Source organism: Pagrus major, chromosome 5 (genome assembly GCF_040436345.1).
Source record: "Pagrus major chromosome 5, Pma_NU_1.0".
NCBI lineage: Eukaryota > Metazoa > Chordata > Actinopteri > Spariformes > Sparidae > Pagrus > Pagrus major.
The window spans coordinates 28,513,494-28,530,548 of NC_133219.1; the positions used below are offsets into that span (position 1 = coordinate 28,513,494).

The window sequence follows — 17,055 nt, forward strand, 5'->3', positions numbered from 1 at the left end:
ACACACACACAGTGGAAGTGGTGAATTATTAGTGTTTGTTAATTAATATTTGTGTGTAGCAGCAGCTCTGGGGGAAAATCCTCGCCTGGTCTCGGTTCTGCTGCTCCTGTGATTAATAATTTACTCCTGGATGTATCTAGCCTGCCTGCTGGGCAGCACCGTGTGTGTGTGTGTGTGTGTGTGTGTTTGTGTGTTTTTCCCTGTGGCCACCTCTGCTTGTCTCAGGCTGTCTCAGGGGTCTGGATGGCCTTAGATGTGTGTTTGATTGATGGTTCTGCCAGGTCGAATGTAGGCTAACGGAGCATCTGGCTGATGAGGGGAAGGCACTGAGCAGCCACAGAGAACTGCATTATGGGAGATACTGGCGGTGCCACTCCCCCTGCTGCTCTGCTTCACTGGAGCCTGTTGATTGTGATTTCGAGGACTGTATAAGACCCTTGCAAACATTTTGTAATGGAGAGTGTGTGGTGTTGTGTAGGGTCGGTACAGGTTCAGGTAGAAGTCGATCCATTTGAACCATCCACTCTCACCAGATGATTCAGACATTGTCCATTATGTCAGAGGGGATCATGATCTTTCAGGACTAACTCTTGTTTTACTTCTTCTGTAAAGGTGCACACACGGTTCTCAGAGCACACGTACTTTGTATCCTCCAGCCAACACTAAATGAAATCATTATGGCTTGAATCTGATACAAAAGCAATACCATCACAGTATTAACAGAGTTTTTACACTCAAACTCAACCACCACCAAGTCTCTGTGCATTTACATACTTCTGTAAAAAACTAACAACATTACTGTGAATTATACCATTTTTACACCAAAATGATGATGTGTATATGTGTTGTTGTTTTTTATTTCTCAGTTCATGCCAATAAATAAATAAATAAATAATTAAATAAATACTTTATAGACAATAGTGTTACATGTTATAGTGCTACCTGCTCTTTTTTTATGTTATTTTGTATGAGTGACACAGTGTTACTGGAGACACTGTGTCAGTGTTCTGCCACAAGAGTTGATCCTCACAGTGCATTCAGGATGTGAGTGCTTAGCTGCAGGTCAGGACAGAGATCAGTGTAAACTCAGTGAACTCAGTGAGGAGAGTGAGTGAGGGTTACCAGCTGTACAAAGCTGTCATGGAGTTATGAAGTGTTTGGTGGGATTGGTAGCCGGTGCTGCTCAGTTCGGCTCTTTTTCTAATTAGAACTACAAAACTACATAAGTGCGGTGTGTTCAGGTAGCACACCTGGCTGCGGTGTGTTCAGGTAGCACACCTGGCTGCGGTGTGTTCAGGTAGCACACCTGGCTGCGGTGTGTTCAGGTAGCACACCTGGCTGTAGTGTGTTCAGGTAGCACGCCTTGCTGCGGTGTGTTTAGGTAGCACGCCTTGCTGCGGTGTGTTCAGGTAGCACACCTGGCTGCAGCGGTGTGTTTAGGTAGCACACCTGGCTGCAGCGGTGTGTTTATAGCTTAAGAAGTCAATCTGATATGTAGAAAACCTAACCTGTAGTGTACAGTGTTTATGGTGTTGACAGATACATCGGAGTTACAGAGTGTTTTCTTTATCATATATAATTGGCTGAACATACTGTGGTACAGCAGCCACACTTCTTCACTGTAGCAGATTATTTTAGCTCTGTTACACTCTGAAAAACTGCTCTCAGTTGTAATTTTACAGTTTGGGGATTATGGGCATCAGTGAGCTGCCTGTCAGCCAGTCTGCTGCTGAAACATGCCATCCTCTCCTCTTACATATTAAAGCACAGCCCAGACAAGATGATGAAACCACTGGCAATGTCTTGTTTACCAAAGCCCCTCAACTGTCTGTGAACAGTTTACCCAGCGTGGTGGGAGGGTGAGAAGCAAAACATGGACAAACGAGCTCCAAACGTCAAAGACTGGGCTAATTCAAAGTGAGACATGTTTGTGAATGTCTCAAAATAATTTGTGTGGAGTCAAGAATGAGCGCAGAGCTCCCTCTGTCTCACAGGGCTGTTTATGTAAGTTCAACTGGAACTGGAGCAAACTGCATGTTACTAAAAATGATTTCTTGTCACTTGTAACGACTTTAAAGTAATAGCAGTGATTTCTATCAGTGACTGATCTTCTGTGTTCCTCCACTGACGAGTCACTCTGTGCTCCTTCTTTCTAATGACGCTGACGATGGTGTGGCAGACATGTCCTGACATCCGGCATCAGTGTCCAACAGAGACATCTGATCATGTGGCTGGTTCGTGGGTTCGACCTTATGCATGAAATACGTAAATAACTATAATAAAGCAAACGTAGAGATGAAATAAAAAACAATATAAAAACAGATGGACTTTGCACCTGGTGTGTGTCGTACCTGCTTCTCTCCACAGTCAGGTAACTACAGCAGCATAATGACATCAGACCTCAGAGTGAACCCTGAGTGTCTCTGTGTAATGACCGCTTTCCTTTCTCCTTCCATCCTAATTCAAATGATCAGCTGGATTCATAAAGGTTATCATCTCTCTTTTGTGCATTTCCTTAATCACCTCCTTCCATTTTCCTATTTGTGGTGCGATTGGTTTCAGACACTTCATCTGTTTTAGTGCTGCTGCTTAACTTTATTGTAATGAGGCCTTTATCAGATCAGTGAGAGAGTAGCAGAGGTTAGTATTTGTTCTGGTTCGACCCGTTTCCAGTCAAACACTGATTCAGTTTGATGGATTATTACATCGTGTCCATTGCAAAGAAACTTTTTATTTTTGTACATTTTAGTAAGAACATCTAGTTAAACTTGAAGGTCGATAGTTGACATCAGAACACTAGAAAGCTCCAGATGCTTCACATTGTTCTGGAGCTCTCAGCCTCACTCGGTGGGCTTCATCAGCAGATGGCGTCCATCCACAAAATAATATTTTTCACCCACATTAAGAGGACTCATTAGGACTATACACAGCTAGGACCACAGTTAGAGGTCAGATCAAAAGTAGAGAACAGTAGAGGAAGCAGAGGACAGTAGAGGACCGTAGAGGATAGTAGAGGACAATAGAGGACAGTAGAGGACCGTAGAGTACAGTAGAGGACAATAGAGGACCACAGAGGACAATAGAGGACAGTAGAGGATAGTAAGGGACAGTAGAGGACCATAGAGGACAATAGAGGGTAGAAGAGGACAATAGAGTACAGTAGAGGACAGTATAGGATAGTAGAGGACAATAGAGGACAGTAGAGGCTAATAGAGGATAGTAGAGTACAGTAGAGGACAATAGAGGAAAGTAGAGGACAGTAGAGGAAGCAGAGGACAGTAGAGGACAGTAGAGGACCGTAGAGTACAGTAGAGGACAATAGAGAACCACAGAGGACAATAGAGGATAGTAGAGGACAATAGAGGACAGTAGAGGACAATAGAGGACAGTATAGGATAGTAGAGGATAGTAGAGGACAATAGAGGACAGTAGAGGACCATAGAGTACAGTAGAGGACAAAAGAGGACCACAGAGGACAATAAAGGACCACAGAGGACAATAGAGGACAGTAGAGGATAGTAGAGGACAGTAGAGGACCGTAGAGTACAGTAGAGGTCAATAGAGGACCACAGAGGACAATAGAGGACAGTAGAGGATAGTAAGGGACAGTAGAGGACCATAGAGGACAATAGAGGGTAGAAGAGGACAATAGAGTACAGTAGAGGACAGTATAGGATAGTAGAGGATAATAGAGGACAGTAGAGGCCAATAGAGGATAGTAGAGGACATTGAGGACAATAGAGGACTGTAGAGGACAGTAGAGGACAATAGAGGACAGTAGAGGCCAATAGAGGATAGTAGAGGACAGTAGAGGATAGTAGAGGACAGTAGAGGACCATAGAGGACAATAGAGCATAGTAGAGGACAATAGAGTACAGTAGAGGACAATAGAGGACTGTAGAGGACAATAGAGTAAAGCTTAGTCATAGCATACAGATAGAACGAAGGATGTCAGTGTGACTTTCCTTTGTTCTCCCTGTCAGCAGCAGAGCAGAGCAGTGGGTAAACAGTGCGAGAGAACAATTTGCAAGCATCATGAAAAGCAATAGAGGATAGTGTGAGCCTGAAGTGTTCCTGAGGGGAGGCAGGAGATGATCTACAATGCTGAGATGATTGGCCCGTGGGCCACAGGGAGAAAAGCCAGAACACTACTTCAGCAAGCCCCCAGTGCTGGGCTCTGCCTATTCAAAAGCCATGAATCAGCAGAAACACACACACACATACACACACACACACACACACACACACACACACACACACACGCACACACACACACACACAGAAAGCCGAGGGCTGATGAGACAGACAGACTGCATGCTCAGCTGTCTGTGTCGGCGTTTTATGTACTACAGCATTAAAATGAAACACAATGGACAGAGCTGCCTGCAGTCACTATGGAAGGCTGCTTTATATCTGTACTTAACTACTTCTTCAATATCTAAGTATGGACACATACGCCTGGCTTCATACAATAATTTTATAGTATTTTACAATATCAGTACAATAACCCTGCTGGGAACACGCTCTTGTATCCTTGTACTGTTTGAATGTCTGAGACATTACAGTTCTCCAGGGGAGGTTACAGAGTCTCATGCTTCGTGACCTGGCAGTGATTATGAGCTATTATAATATCATCATCTTCTTTTGTTTCTTTTATTGAGCAGCAGTCCAAAATCTGGAGATATTCAGTTTCCATAAGACAAAGAAGAATGCTGACAGAGAGACACTGGGACCAGAGAGTCCAGTTCAGTTTACTTCAGGTGTCTTCAACATTTCAGGCCAAGGACCCTTCATCTGACAGAGAGGTGGAGCAGGGACCTCCTGCTACATACAGTGTATAAAGTTGTGTTGAATATTAAACCGGGCCTGCAGTAACATGTCGGGCAGCCTGTAGTACATGTATGAACAAGTCAGCAGCAGCTGCAGCATGGTTAATGTTAGCATGCTAGCTTCACCTTCTGCAGTTTCTGAGGTGGAGGGTATGTCCGAGTGCTTTGCTTGATAAATTACAAAATGATCCATCATGGCTCTCAAGCATGTACACGTGGGATAATAATACACAATGATCATAACTGGCCTTCATGTTTCAACAATACGCTGTTAGCTGACTCGTACTTTCCTACATTACATTAATTAACCCTTAATTAATGTAATGTTGTTATTGGCCGTGCTTTAGGGTTAACCCTGTTTAGAAGTTTGGAAACAACAGAGGAATATGGTTTTAATGCTTTAAAAGATGCTGGATTTATTAACTGACACACTTTGAACCGGACTGTAACAACACATTCAACTTGCTAACCTTCTGCTAACATTCATTATCTCTTTCTGCCGCTCTCGCTTGCTCAGCACACGTTTCCTGTACTCCCCTCTTGGTCTGTAGTTGCTTCTTACCAAGGAAACTAGCTTTGCTTGAGAAAAGGCTGGACTGCTTGGTGGAGACGTGGGTTTAGCATGCGGTCAGGTTAGCTTATTCACATGACTGCACATGTAAGCACATAAATGAAATGATTTTTGTTATTTTGGTTTTACAATAATAAGATGTTGGATTGATGTTGACATATATTTTCAGGCACATTTAAATGTTTGAAAAAATAAAACCTTTCAAAATATTATCAATAATACAATAATTTGGCACCCCCTGCTGCAGTAGCTCTGAGAAGCCCCTAGAGGTCATGGACCCCCTGTTGAAGACCCAACAGGGTTGACTTGATTAAATTGTGTATCAGGGAGTATGAGAAATTTCATAACTCAGTACAGAGTTATGCATGATATACTTTTGAATACCTTTGCAATATATGACTGCAGTACGTGGCATTACTGGCTCATATGCTGATTTTTTGTCATTTGCTGATGTTTCATAGATGTAGAAGTCAAATTCCTCAGCAGCCACTGGTATGTTTTCAACACATCAAATTGAAACAGTGAACATATAACACAGTAACAGTTGTTCTTCATCAGGTTTATCCCCATAGGGTCCTTTCATATTTCACCATTTTCCCAAATGCACTGTGAATCATTGTTGCTTGGCGAGGGCTTGTCAATAGTCTCGTCTGGGTACCATCTGTGAATGATGTCACAGTGGCTGACAGGTGATTGTGACTGATTCCTGAGTTTGAAGAACACACACTGCAGAACTTCTGCACCAATAGATGTCTGCACACTCATTTTCCTTCGCTACAAACACACAGTGCTTCTGACTTGCAGCAGTTGCATTCTTTTCAGCAGCCCACTTGTTTGCATTGTCGTATTTTTTCTCCCCTTAAATCGAGGACTGGGTTTAACGTGGAGTTTAACTCTACGTTAAACCCATCTACTCAGATGTCAATGTCCTGGTCAAGAAAAAATCCCACAAAGCAACTGTTGGTGGCACTAGATAGAAATACTTTATTAATGTATTTTCCCAAGGCCTTGAAAACTGCAGTAATACTGTTTACTGCAGCTTTCGTATAGTGTAAGACCATTCTGCTTGCCACTGCCTTTCAGTGAAGCAATTTTAAGGCTTTGAACTGCACTGTAACTTTTATTTTCTCTGTGACTTTGGTTTTCTATTATTGTGAATAGTAATTTTTGCTGGATTTCTGTTGCTCATTGTGATAGTTGGGCGACTCGGACCAATTCAGGGCAGAGTAATACCGGGTTCTGGGAACGTCGGAGCTAATAGGAAGAAAAGGTGTTTTTTCCTATTAAGCTGTTTTACCGCTGGATTTGGGGCCAACTCAGGGCTGAGTGGAACCAAGTGGAGACAAGGGGTCTCTTAAGGTTATCACCGCTGGTTGGCTGCTTTTTCAGAATTTGTAGCGTAAACAAACTGAATTCACGGTGACGACCGGGTCTTAAGGATAAATATAAAGTGCACTGGGACGAGTGACAAGTAGAACAATGGGAGGTAAATCCAGCAAAAACCAGGAAGCTGGCGTAGGAAACCTATTCTATTTTAGTCTACTTTCCTATTTCTTAACTTGTTTTAATGTTTTTTAATTGCTTTTTAGGTTTTGAACTGCACTGTAACTTTTATTTTATTTTAGCCTATTTTCCTATTTCTTAACTTGTTTTAATGTTTTGTTTTAATGTTTACTGTAATTGTATGCACCTGTAAAGCACTTTGAGTTGCCTTGTGTCTGAATTGTGCTATACAAATAAACTTGCCTTGCCTTGCCTAATGTTCCAGGGGTACTAAATTGAAATATCTTCTCTTTAGACATGACAGTTCAACAAGGACCCGACAGAGTGGCACTGCTTCTTCAGAGTGGACACACAGCCTTCAGTCTCATGTAGCTACCTGACACGTTGTCCTTTCTTTCTTCTGTGCAGGGTGCTAGAGGGAGTGATGTCGACAGGCGAGGAGCAGGATGGTGAGGCGGCAGCGCCCGTGTACGTGTACGAATCCAAGGTCCACTGCACCAACGTGCTGTTGAGCCTGGAGGAGCAGCGGCGGCAGGGCATCCTGTGCGACGTGACCGTACTGGTTGAAGGAAGGGAGGTGCGAGCACACAGGGCCGTTCTTGCCGCCAGCAGCCGCTACTTCCTGCAGGCCCTGTTAGGGCACAACGGGTCAACTGGCGAAGTGGAGCCTGTCATTAACCTGCCAGACAAGGTAAAGGGCCACAGTGAGAACACAAACAAGGACAAGGACACTCAGTGAGCTCCACAGGGAGTGGCAACAAGTGTTGCAGAGGAACAGAGAAAATAACCCTGATTAAGTTATCAGTGTTATTACAGTTTGGGCCAAGTCATGGTCATTTGGGAGTCATGCTATGTGGTGTCGAGGTGAAGTCTGAACAAGTGAGTCTTGAGTCTTTTGCAGAAGATGGCGAGTGACTCTGCTGTCCTGACATTGGTCGGGAGTTTTTTCCACCACTGAGGCGCGAGAACAGAGAAGAGTTGTGACTTCGCTGAGCGACCTTTGTTTGCTCTCAGCGGTGCCGGCCAGCTGATGTAGTAGAGCGAAGTGCTCGCGCTGGGCATGTGGTCTGACCAGTGTTTGGAGGTAGATGGGTGCAGTTCCGTTGATGGCCTTGAAGGCCAGTGCCATCGTCTTGAATCCGATCTGGGCTGCAACAGGAATCCAGTGGAGGTCACGGAGGAGGGGGGTCACATGGGAGAATTCGGGTAGATTGAAAACAAGGCGCCCTGCAGCATTCTGGATACGCTGCAACGGTTTAGTCGCAGAGGCTGGGAGTCCAGCCAAGAGCGAGTTGCAGTAGTCCAGGCGGGAGATGACCAGTGCTTGGACCAGGAGTTGCGTTGCGTCCTTTGTGAGGAAAGACCGGATCCTGCAGATGTTGTAGAGGGCAAATCTGCAGGATTGGGCCACCGCGGTGATGTTGGGGGTGCAGGATAGTCCGTCATCGAGGATTATGCCCAGGTTCCTTGCAGTCGATGAAGGCGATACTGTGACGTCCTCCACAGTGACTGACAGGTCCATGCGAGGGCAGTCTTTCCCAGGGATGAAGAGGAGTTCAGTTTTATGAAGGTTGAGCTTGAGGTGATGCACAGTTGTCCAAGAGGAGATGTCTGCCAGACATTCCGAGATACGTGTTGCAACGTGGATGTCGGAGGAGGATGGGGAAAAGACAAGGAACAGTTGGGTGTCGTCTGCATAACAGTGGTAAGAGAATCCATGTGATGTGATTGCAGAGCCTAGTGATCTAGTGTATAGTCAAAACAAAAGTGGTCCTAGTACTGAGCCTTGAGGGACACCAGTTTCCAGAAAGCAGGGTTTGGGCAAGGAGCCATTCCACGTGACCTGAAAGGTGCGATTTGTCAGGTATGATGTGAACCAGGTTAGAGCAAAGTCAGTGATGCCAAGTTCAGCCAGAGTGGAGAGGAGGATTTGGTGGTTGACTGTGTCAAACACAGAAGATAGGTCGAGGAGAATGAGGACGGATGAGTGGGATGAGTCTCTGGTGGCACCTCAGCTGCTTTGATTCTTACCATCCTTTGATTAGTCTGTGAGATGTGATGAATCGTCAGGGTGCACCTTTTCTGTAGGTCCTTCCTTAAAGGCAGTCATGAGGTAAAGTTAAACCCTTCCTACTCCAACTTGTCCACACACCTGAAGAGTCACTGGCTGAAGTGTGTGTGATTGCTGGACTGTCTGTTTCAGGGACTTGTCACAGTAAGAGGAGCACTATTGTGTGCAGAAACATTCACTGAAATGAAATATCAAACATAACTGGCAGTTAAGCCTCATGGTGTTGATGTTTTTATAAAAACAGTAGCTGGTGTGTGTGTGTAGTGTGTCTGTCTCCAGGTGTACAAAATAGATTTTCTGCTGCAACACTGATACCAGAGAACCACATTGTTGGGCTTCTGAAATGAAAGAGACTATGGACCAAGTTACTTTCTTCACTTGTTGAGAGTTGGTTGAGTTTTTGTAAAGTGTTGAGTTGCTCTCGTTTGGTTGCACTGTATCCACTAATCTTCTCTCCTCTTCGTAATGTATTCACATCCTGCAAAGCAAATTATTACAATATTAAATAAATAATATAGCTAAACCCTTGCTTTGAATATGACCAAAAGATACCTCCATTAGCATTGAGATGTAATGAGCTGATGATTTCAATTGTTTTTGTTTTAAATTCATTTTAGGCATGTATGGTCGGAAGGGGTTTCAGATGCTTTTAGACGATCCAAAAAGGCACTTCTTCGGAAGCCTACAGAGCCCAAAAGGTCGACAGGGAGACAGTGAGGCAGCAACAGGGAGACAGTGAAGTAGAGTGATAAGTGACCCAACACAATAGACATGTACCTTACCCAGACTCAATTATTCTGTGCTATAGACTTAACAGAGACCTGACGATGGCTCAGAGTGTGAAGACCTCTTAACAGCTGAAGACCAGTGTGACTGTAAAGCAGGAGCAGGAGGGAACTGACTTCACCTTACTCTGATAAATAAGAGAGGAGGAGGACACATGACGAACTGATGTGTTTATGGAAACATGTTGGGCATGAATATCAATGTGGTCACCTTGTCAGTTGCTGCTGATCAGGGAACAGCTCCTGATCCAAGTGGCTGATGTTACCATTCAATGGCCTAGATCTGTCATATTGATTCATATGTCTGTGTGACTCTACCTTACACAGGAATCACTCGCATTCCAAGCAGAGCTTTATTTTCCACACACTGTCCCATCACCCACCCTCTCATAAATGACTGGAACTCATTGTGGTCAGAGCTAAAAACAGTCGGATGTGGCCTTACATGTGTTACTCTCTGGCAGCAGAGAAACACCAGTAAAGAAGATTGAATTCAGCTGTAAACACCTGACATGTTTTTTTCTCATTTGCAGCAAATAAAATGACTCACTTCAACATGAGTCAATGAAGCTGTCTTCACCAGCTGCATAACAACTCATTCTTTACTCACATGTAGTGCACGTAGCTCCAACCTGAAGGTTTCTTTTTTTTTTTTTTTGGCTTCTCTCCCACTTTATCACATAACTACATTGATTCTGTATTCAGGCCTGCCTGCTCAGACCAGTAAGTTGTGCAGTGGATTTAGAAGCTGTGTGAAGTAGGGATGATGGACAGGACCAATTTGTCACAATGCGTAAGTTTGGTAGGACCCAGAAGTGGACAACAAGGCAGGGAGTTGAGTGCAAGGAGATTTATTGAGGCTTCACAGGGGTTATGCAGGTGAGAGTAGAGAGAGGCTCTGGCTGGAGACTCCGTCAGAGAGGAGGGGGAGGAGGAGGAGAGGTAGCTCACGGTGGTGCTGGTGGATAGCGTGGCGTGTGGGGCTCAGGAGAGCTCAGAGCAAGGCTGTTGGCTGCAGAGGTGCTGAGGGCTGGATCACAGGAAACAGAGCTGCTGGCAGTTGGCAACGAGGTGGATCACTGAAGACAAAAACAAAGCAAAGTTAGATCTCTTGAGATAGGCACAAAGAACAACGAGAGAAAACTCTTAAAGTGGTACCAGGTAGTACTGACGAGATCATCTGGCAGAGGTAGCGTGAAGAACAGGGCTTTTCAGCAGGTGCTGATTTCCAATCTGCTGCAGGTGTGTGTGTCTCAGCAGCTCCTGGTGAAGGGAAACCTGGCCCAGCCTCTCAGTGCACCTCTGAGAGCACAACAAGCACAAAAACCAAAACATCAAAAACATTCCAACACAGAACATGACAGACTGTGACACAATTGTCAAATTACTGTACCTGGCGCTAACATGGCACCCTAGCTGGAAACATGCTAGTCTCACTAAAGGTCTCCTAACTAGCTTGCTAGTTAGCTTGACTGCTAATGGGACAAGACGTTTACAGAGTTTATTTAAAAGAAGTATTTGCTTGACCAATAAAAAACAAATCCGGCAACCGATTTGTGCTTTCTGACATCCTATAACAATATCATACTGCTGGTCAGCCAGTGTGGAATAACATGATTGTTTTTACCTTTAAGATAAAGTGTTAAAGATAAGTGTTAATGATCAATCATGTGATTGATTATCTCCATCTGTCTCCGACCATCTCTCTGTGTGCTGCATCTTATTGGGGAGGTTGGTGTGATGGTGGAGTGCAGCTTCTGTGTTTCTGCACAGGAGGCAGCAGCTGCTGACGCTAGCTGAAAATAGGCTTACATGCACACCACTATACACACATACACATATATTTTCATGTACACTCACATGCACGCACAGCAATTTTAGAGTAAACGCATACATACAGCAGCACACACAAAGGAAAACGGACTCAAAAATAACTATCGAAAATAAATGTCATAAATTTATCATCGTTATCGTGGAAAAATTTATCATGAAAATGATCGAGATCGTATTAACGCCCAGCCCTACCTTAAACCCTCAATTCGAGTGAGGAAAAAATTCACATATTGAGAAAAAAACCCTTTAAACAGGAAGAAAAAAGAAGACGGAAGAGCCACAGAGGAGGATCCTCTCCCAGGATCCCTCTGTACAGAACAGAACAACAAAATCACAGTTCACAAATTACATTGACAGAATATCTGATACAGTAATTATATCATATATGTAAAGTGTGTGGATCCAGGAGGATGACTGCAAAACTACTCGGAAAACATTGTGATTGGGTTAAAATAACGATATTACTTCAGTTACGTTATGTATCTGAGGGAACTGAACTGGACATCGACAGCGTTCTCCAGGGTGAAAGTCCTGTTCTTGTTTCACCCAACCCCTCACCTGGTCTCCCTTCTATGTGCACTTTGTCGTTCTTTGTACTACTTCACAAGTCTTCCTCCTTTAATGCTGACATAAGGGTTACTACGGCCACTAGAGGCCGCCCCCTAACAACGTAGATTATATGGGTCGTAATCAGCTGCTTTCACAGTTAAATAGTATTTTTTCTCCTGAGGACAGCTGTGCTTACAGTTTTGACTATACTATACTAGAAACCCTGCAACCATGCAATGGTGGAGTTTGGCCAGCCCCATGTTTTTGACTGTGCCTTACTTTAACTGCTGCTCCAGAAAATAGGAATCCTCTTGAACATTTACTGAATCTAAATGGATGCTGAAGGCACCGACAGTAAAACTGTTCTTTCATCTCATAATTCTTCTCTTCTGCCCTCTACAGGTGACAGCTAAAGGTTTTGCTCCACTGCTCCAGTTTGCCTACACAGCCAAGCTGGTTTTAAGTCGGGAGAACATCCACGAGGTCATCCTGTGTGCTGATTTCTTGGGTGTTCACAATTTGGAGGACTCTTGCTTCCGCTTCCTTCAAGCCCAGCTACAGAATGATGACCAACATGCCAGTAATAGTAAGGTGGAATATGATGATGACATCACGGCTGAGGATACAGTCTTTTCTGATGCAATATCCTTGGAGAATTCTACAGAGATGAGGCAGCAGACCAATCATGTAGCAAGCAATGTATCACTTCCCACTGACCTTTCTCAATGTCCTAAATACAGGAAATATCAATACCAGATCTGTGACAACAAGCACAATGGAGATAACCATCATGGCAGTGACGATGTTATTTTGGCCAACCATACCTCAGTCAGCCCTGTGAGCTCACAGCTCACAGACAGCAATGCTGCTGCACAAACTCTCCTCACACCCTCCAGGATCAAAGAGGAACCATTCGTGTTTGAGGAAGAAGGAGATGAAAGGAGTGGTTGCAACCCAGAATTGTGTACTGAGGAGGTACTGGAGATGGAGCTAGAGGTAGAAGGGGTTCCAGTAGCAGCTGAGCACTCTCCGAGCAGAGGTTCACCCTCTTCCTGTCTGCGCTCCTACCTCCAGAGAGGTGGCCTGGATCTCAGCGACATGCCCAGTACCACCATCCAGCAGCTCCTCACCAACAGACTTTCTATCAACCACTACAGGGAACTGGTAAAAGACAGGCAGAAGGATAAGAGGGAATCCTTGGGTCGAGTGGACCTCAAGACCGGAATTGCAGATGTTATACCAGCAGCGCTGACTGGCATTAGCATGAGCATGGAAAGGCCAGTGTCCAAAGCCTCCTCCTCTAAACATGAGGGGGAGCTGGACAGATGCAGTGTCATATTCTCTTCAGCAGCTGGCGAGCGACAAGTGTTGGCCCATTCTTATATGGATGACAAGTTCAGAGAAAAAGTCTCAACCCTGATGCAGGTAGAAGCTCCTTCTTCTGGGCGATCATGCCTCACTACCAGCTGCCCCATTCCCATCAAGACATCGGCACACTCTCCTCCTCCTTCCGAGCCCCGAACCCAGACTTCCAGCTCCCGTTCCTCATTCTCTTACCCAGAGGACACAGGCAGTGGTAGCTCACCTTCCAGCCTCCCCCACTTTGACTTCTCTTCATCCCCACACTCAGGCTCCACTTCTGGACTGTCTCACTGCCTGGCGGGGGTAGTGGATCAGAGGAACCCCCACAGTGGAGACGTGGTCTTCTCTCAGGGTTGCACCACGATCAAAACTGAACAGGGATTCGGTGCCAGTGGTGGCAACTCCAGCGACGAATCAGGCTCTTTCTCAGAAGGAGACAGTGAAAGTGGCATCTCCAGAGTCTCTGGTCCTGAGGTTAGTATGCTTCTTAATTATTCTTTTTGACCAGGATTCTCCTTTGTGTTAGCATCAAGGTACATTCAGCTACTCCTAAGACTGACCTTGTCCAGACTTTAACACTGGAATCTTTTCCCAAGAGTCCTATGAGCCAGTTGCTTAAAATAGTCATCATTAGCAACCTGACTAAGTTTGGCATTATTATGGATCCCAATGCTTTTCTTGCTAAGACCTGCCATACTATGTGTCTGATAGGTTGCCTTTGTTGGTTGAGTTGGTTAGATTGAGGCATGAGCAGTGAGACTGGTTAGGGTAAGAATATCAGGGTAAGCCATTCAGAGGCACAGTAGGGCTTAGCCAACAAGTACTAGCCAATATGAGGCACAGTAGGCAGGGTCTTAATTAGAAAAGCATCAGGATCCAGAATAAGGCCTGCAAGGAACTGGAATGGGATCAGAATCAGTAATCAACAAACACGTCCTCTGGGCATTTCTTCTTTACTTCTTGTTTTACGATGGTGATAAAACCATTGAAGTGTTTTTCTGCCACCTGCTAAACTGGACTGTAACAGTAGCACAAGTAGAACAGAGTCATGAGTCATCAGTCAGCTGGCTCAGTAATATCAATCAGTCTGCAGCTATCTACAGTAAGATAATGTCGGCTTAAAAGAGAGACTGCTTGTACGCAGTCAGAGTTTCTGTCATGCAACTAAAACGGTGAATGTGGTTAAAATTACACCTGTTTAACGTCAGCTTGTTAGCATTGCTCAATTAGGTGCAAATGAGAAAAGACTGAAAACATTCAGAGAATGAGCTCAGATATAAGTTGAGGGAGACTGAGGACGTTGAACTGCAGTGTGTGTCATCGTCTCTGCGGTGCTGTGAAACTAATCTAAGACGCCATCAAAGCTGCAATGTCACTTTCAGACAACCGTCCACTTGTGCATTTTTGTCTGCATGATAACAAGGTGTCTTCTACATGGCACTATATAATGGCACATCATTGTCAGCTGAGTACATTTGATATAACAGGGTGTTCCTGCTCTGCCTCTGTCAGCTAAAGGTCCTTGGACCTGCGATTTATTATTATGTATTCACAGATGTTTTTTTTCATTTATGATATTTTTGTGTACTTGCTAACTGTTTCAAATGTGGGTTTACTGATCCCTTTTTTATTTTTGTGCAAGGTGTTTTATATTTACAGATTAGTCATTTACACATGGATTGTTGATCTGGTCACACAAATAATACTAAGACACGTCAATCTCCATACAGGGCCATATTGTATTACTATCCTGTGTACGGTGCCACTCATATGTCAACTGATGATATTTGTGAGAATAATATATGGCATGTCCAGCTCAGACGTGTAGTGATATTTCCATAAGCCTCTTTATAAACACATTGAAAACCAAATAACAATGATGATTTGACCCCATGACATCTGCTCAGCATCCTTCTTTCTAATTAATTACACATCTATCCATGAATTATTAGGATTTATTTCGCCAGTCTCACTTATAAATGGCATGCTTTTCACTTCTGCAGTACATTCTGTTTCCAAAATATCAACGACCTCTAAGCAATAACTAAGCCTTATTAACCTCAACTGTAAAGCACATATTCCTGTTAGCAGCGTGTATCATTGAATTTCAGGCACATTCTCTGTGAGATTTACAGCTGCGACTATTCTTAGACAGTTTTTTTCTCTCAGGAGAAATGACGCAAACCCTTCCAACACACACCCCTTGGATTTAAAAGAGCTGTATGGTTCCCTTGGTGATGTCAGCACATGTGATATCTGATGAGATGTGCGATGAGTCTCTCTCTCTCTCTCTCTCTCTCCCTCTCTCTCTCTCTCTCTCTCACACACACACACACACAGAGGATATTAGCTGTGAGTGTGTCCTCTGGCCTGTGGATGAGTCAGTAAAGATGTGTTGCAGATGTATTAAAGGTGCTCAGCTATTCTGAATAGACTCACTGGAACAAACAGTGTTTTGACTCACTATAAGCTCCATCTTACAAGTGTTCCATCTGCTGTGTATATTCATATTGGCATGTGATTATGTGCATGTGATAAATGTTTTCTGTGACTGAAGTCATCCTGCTTTCCAAGTGACCAGTCAGCCTCTTGCGTACTGTCTTGGTTAGCAAGCGAATCAAATTAGTACACAGCAAAGACAATGAGACCTGTGGAGCTCCACATTGTCTCCTGTGGTAGTGAATGTCCACATACAGAAGAGATGAACGGTAAACACACAGCTGCAAAAAATGATATTAAACCCCACAAACAAGGATTTGAATTTTGAGCAAATGGAACATAAGTTGAACTTGGAACTAGAACAGGCAGTTGTGTTATCAGATGAAATGTGGGAACATATTTATTACTTATATCAGCAAACAGCCAGCAACTTAACAGGGAATCAATTCAGTGTCTGGCAACTGGAAATCACAGCCGTGTGGCTCTCTGTGGATCAGTATACCACTTTACTGCAGAGTGAAATATAGCTACAACGATTCAATCATTAGTCGATCAAAAACAAAAGTGCCAACGTCTTTTATAGTTGATTAACTGTGTCATGAGTTTTGACAGTTGGTTGGACAAAATAAACAATCTGAGGACGTCACTTTGGGCTCGTGGAAATAGAAATGAGAATTGTTCACAATTTCTTGGCATTTTACAGAGTGTGTTCATGTTCATGTGTTCATGTGTGCATAGTGTTCATAGCTCCTGTACATGTATACGTGTGTGTGTGTGTGTGTGTGTGTGTGTGTGCGTGTGCGTGTGTGTGTTGTCTCGGTTGTCCCACTTCTTTGCCCTGACCCAGTTGTCTCACCCATAGAGCGGACACACACACCCCAGGATGCCCTGTAGGCAGGTGGAAGGTGTCCTGTCCACGTTCCCTCCACCATCTGCTCCTCCTGACCCCAAATCTGCCCTCCCAATGAGGCCAGCCCACCAACACCCCCTCCAACCCACAATGCATTGCCATTTTGCTTTTTTCTTCCTTACTAAGTATTAATAAGGATTTACAAGATTACTATTTTTGGGTTGACATTCTTGAATATTTTCTTATTCAAGTATTCTACTGAT

The 17,055-nt window shown here is 44.1% G+C and overlaps 1 protein-coding gene across 1 annotated transcript in view; it reads left to right on the plus strand.

The window, feature by feature from the left end:
* The window catches only part of bach2a (BTB and CNC homology 1, basic leucine zipper transcription factor 2a), a 42,340-nt gene that overhangs the window by 20,837 nt on the left and 4,448 nt on the right, over positions 1–17,055 (plus strand). The window contains exons 4-5 of the mRNA XM_073465760.1: positions 7,312–7,594; positions 12,544–13,977. Of these exons, the coding sequence (XP_073321861.1) occupies positions 7,312–7,594; positions 12,544–13,977 (1,717 nt within the window). The remainder of the gene's footprint in view (positions 1–7,311; positions 7,595–12,543; positions 13,978–17,055) is intronic.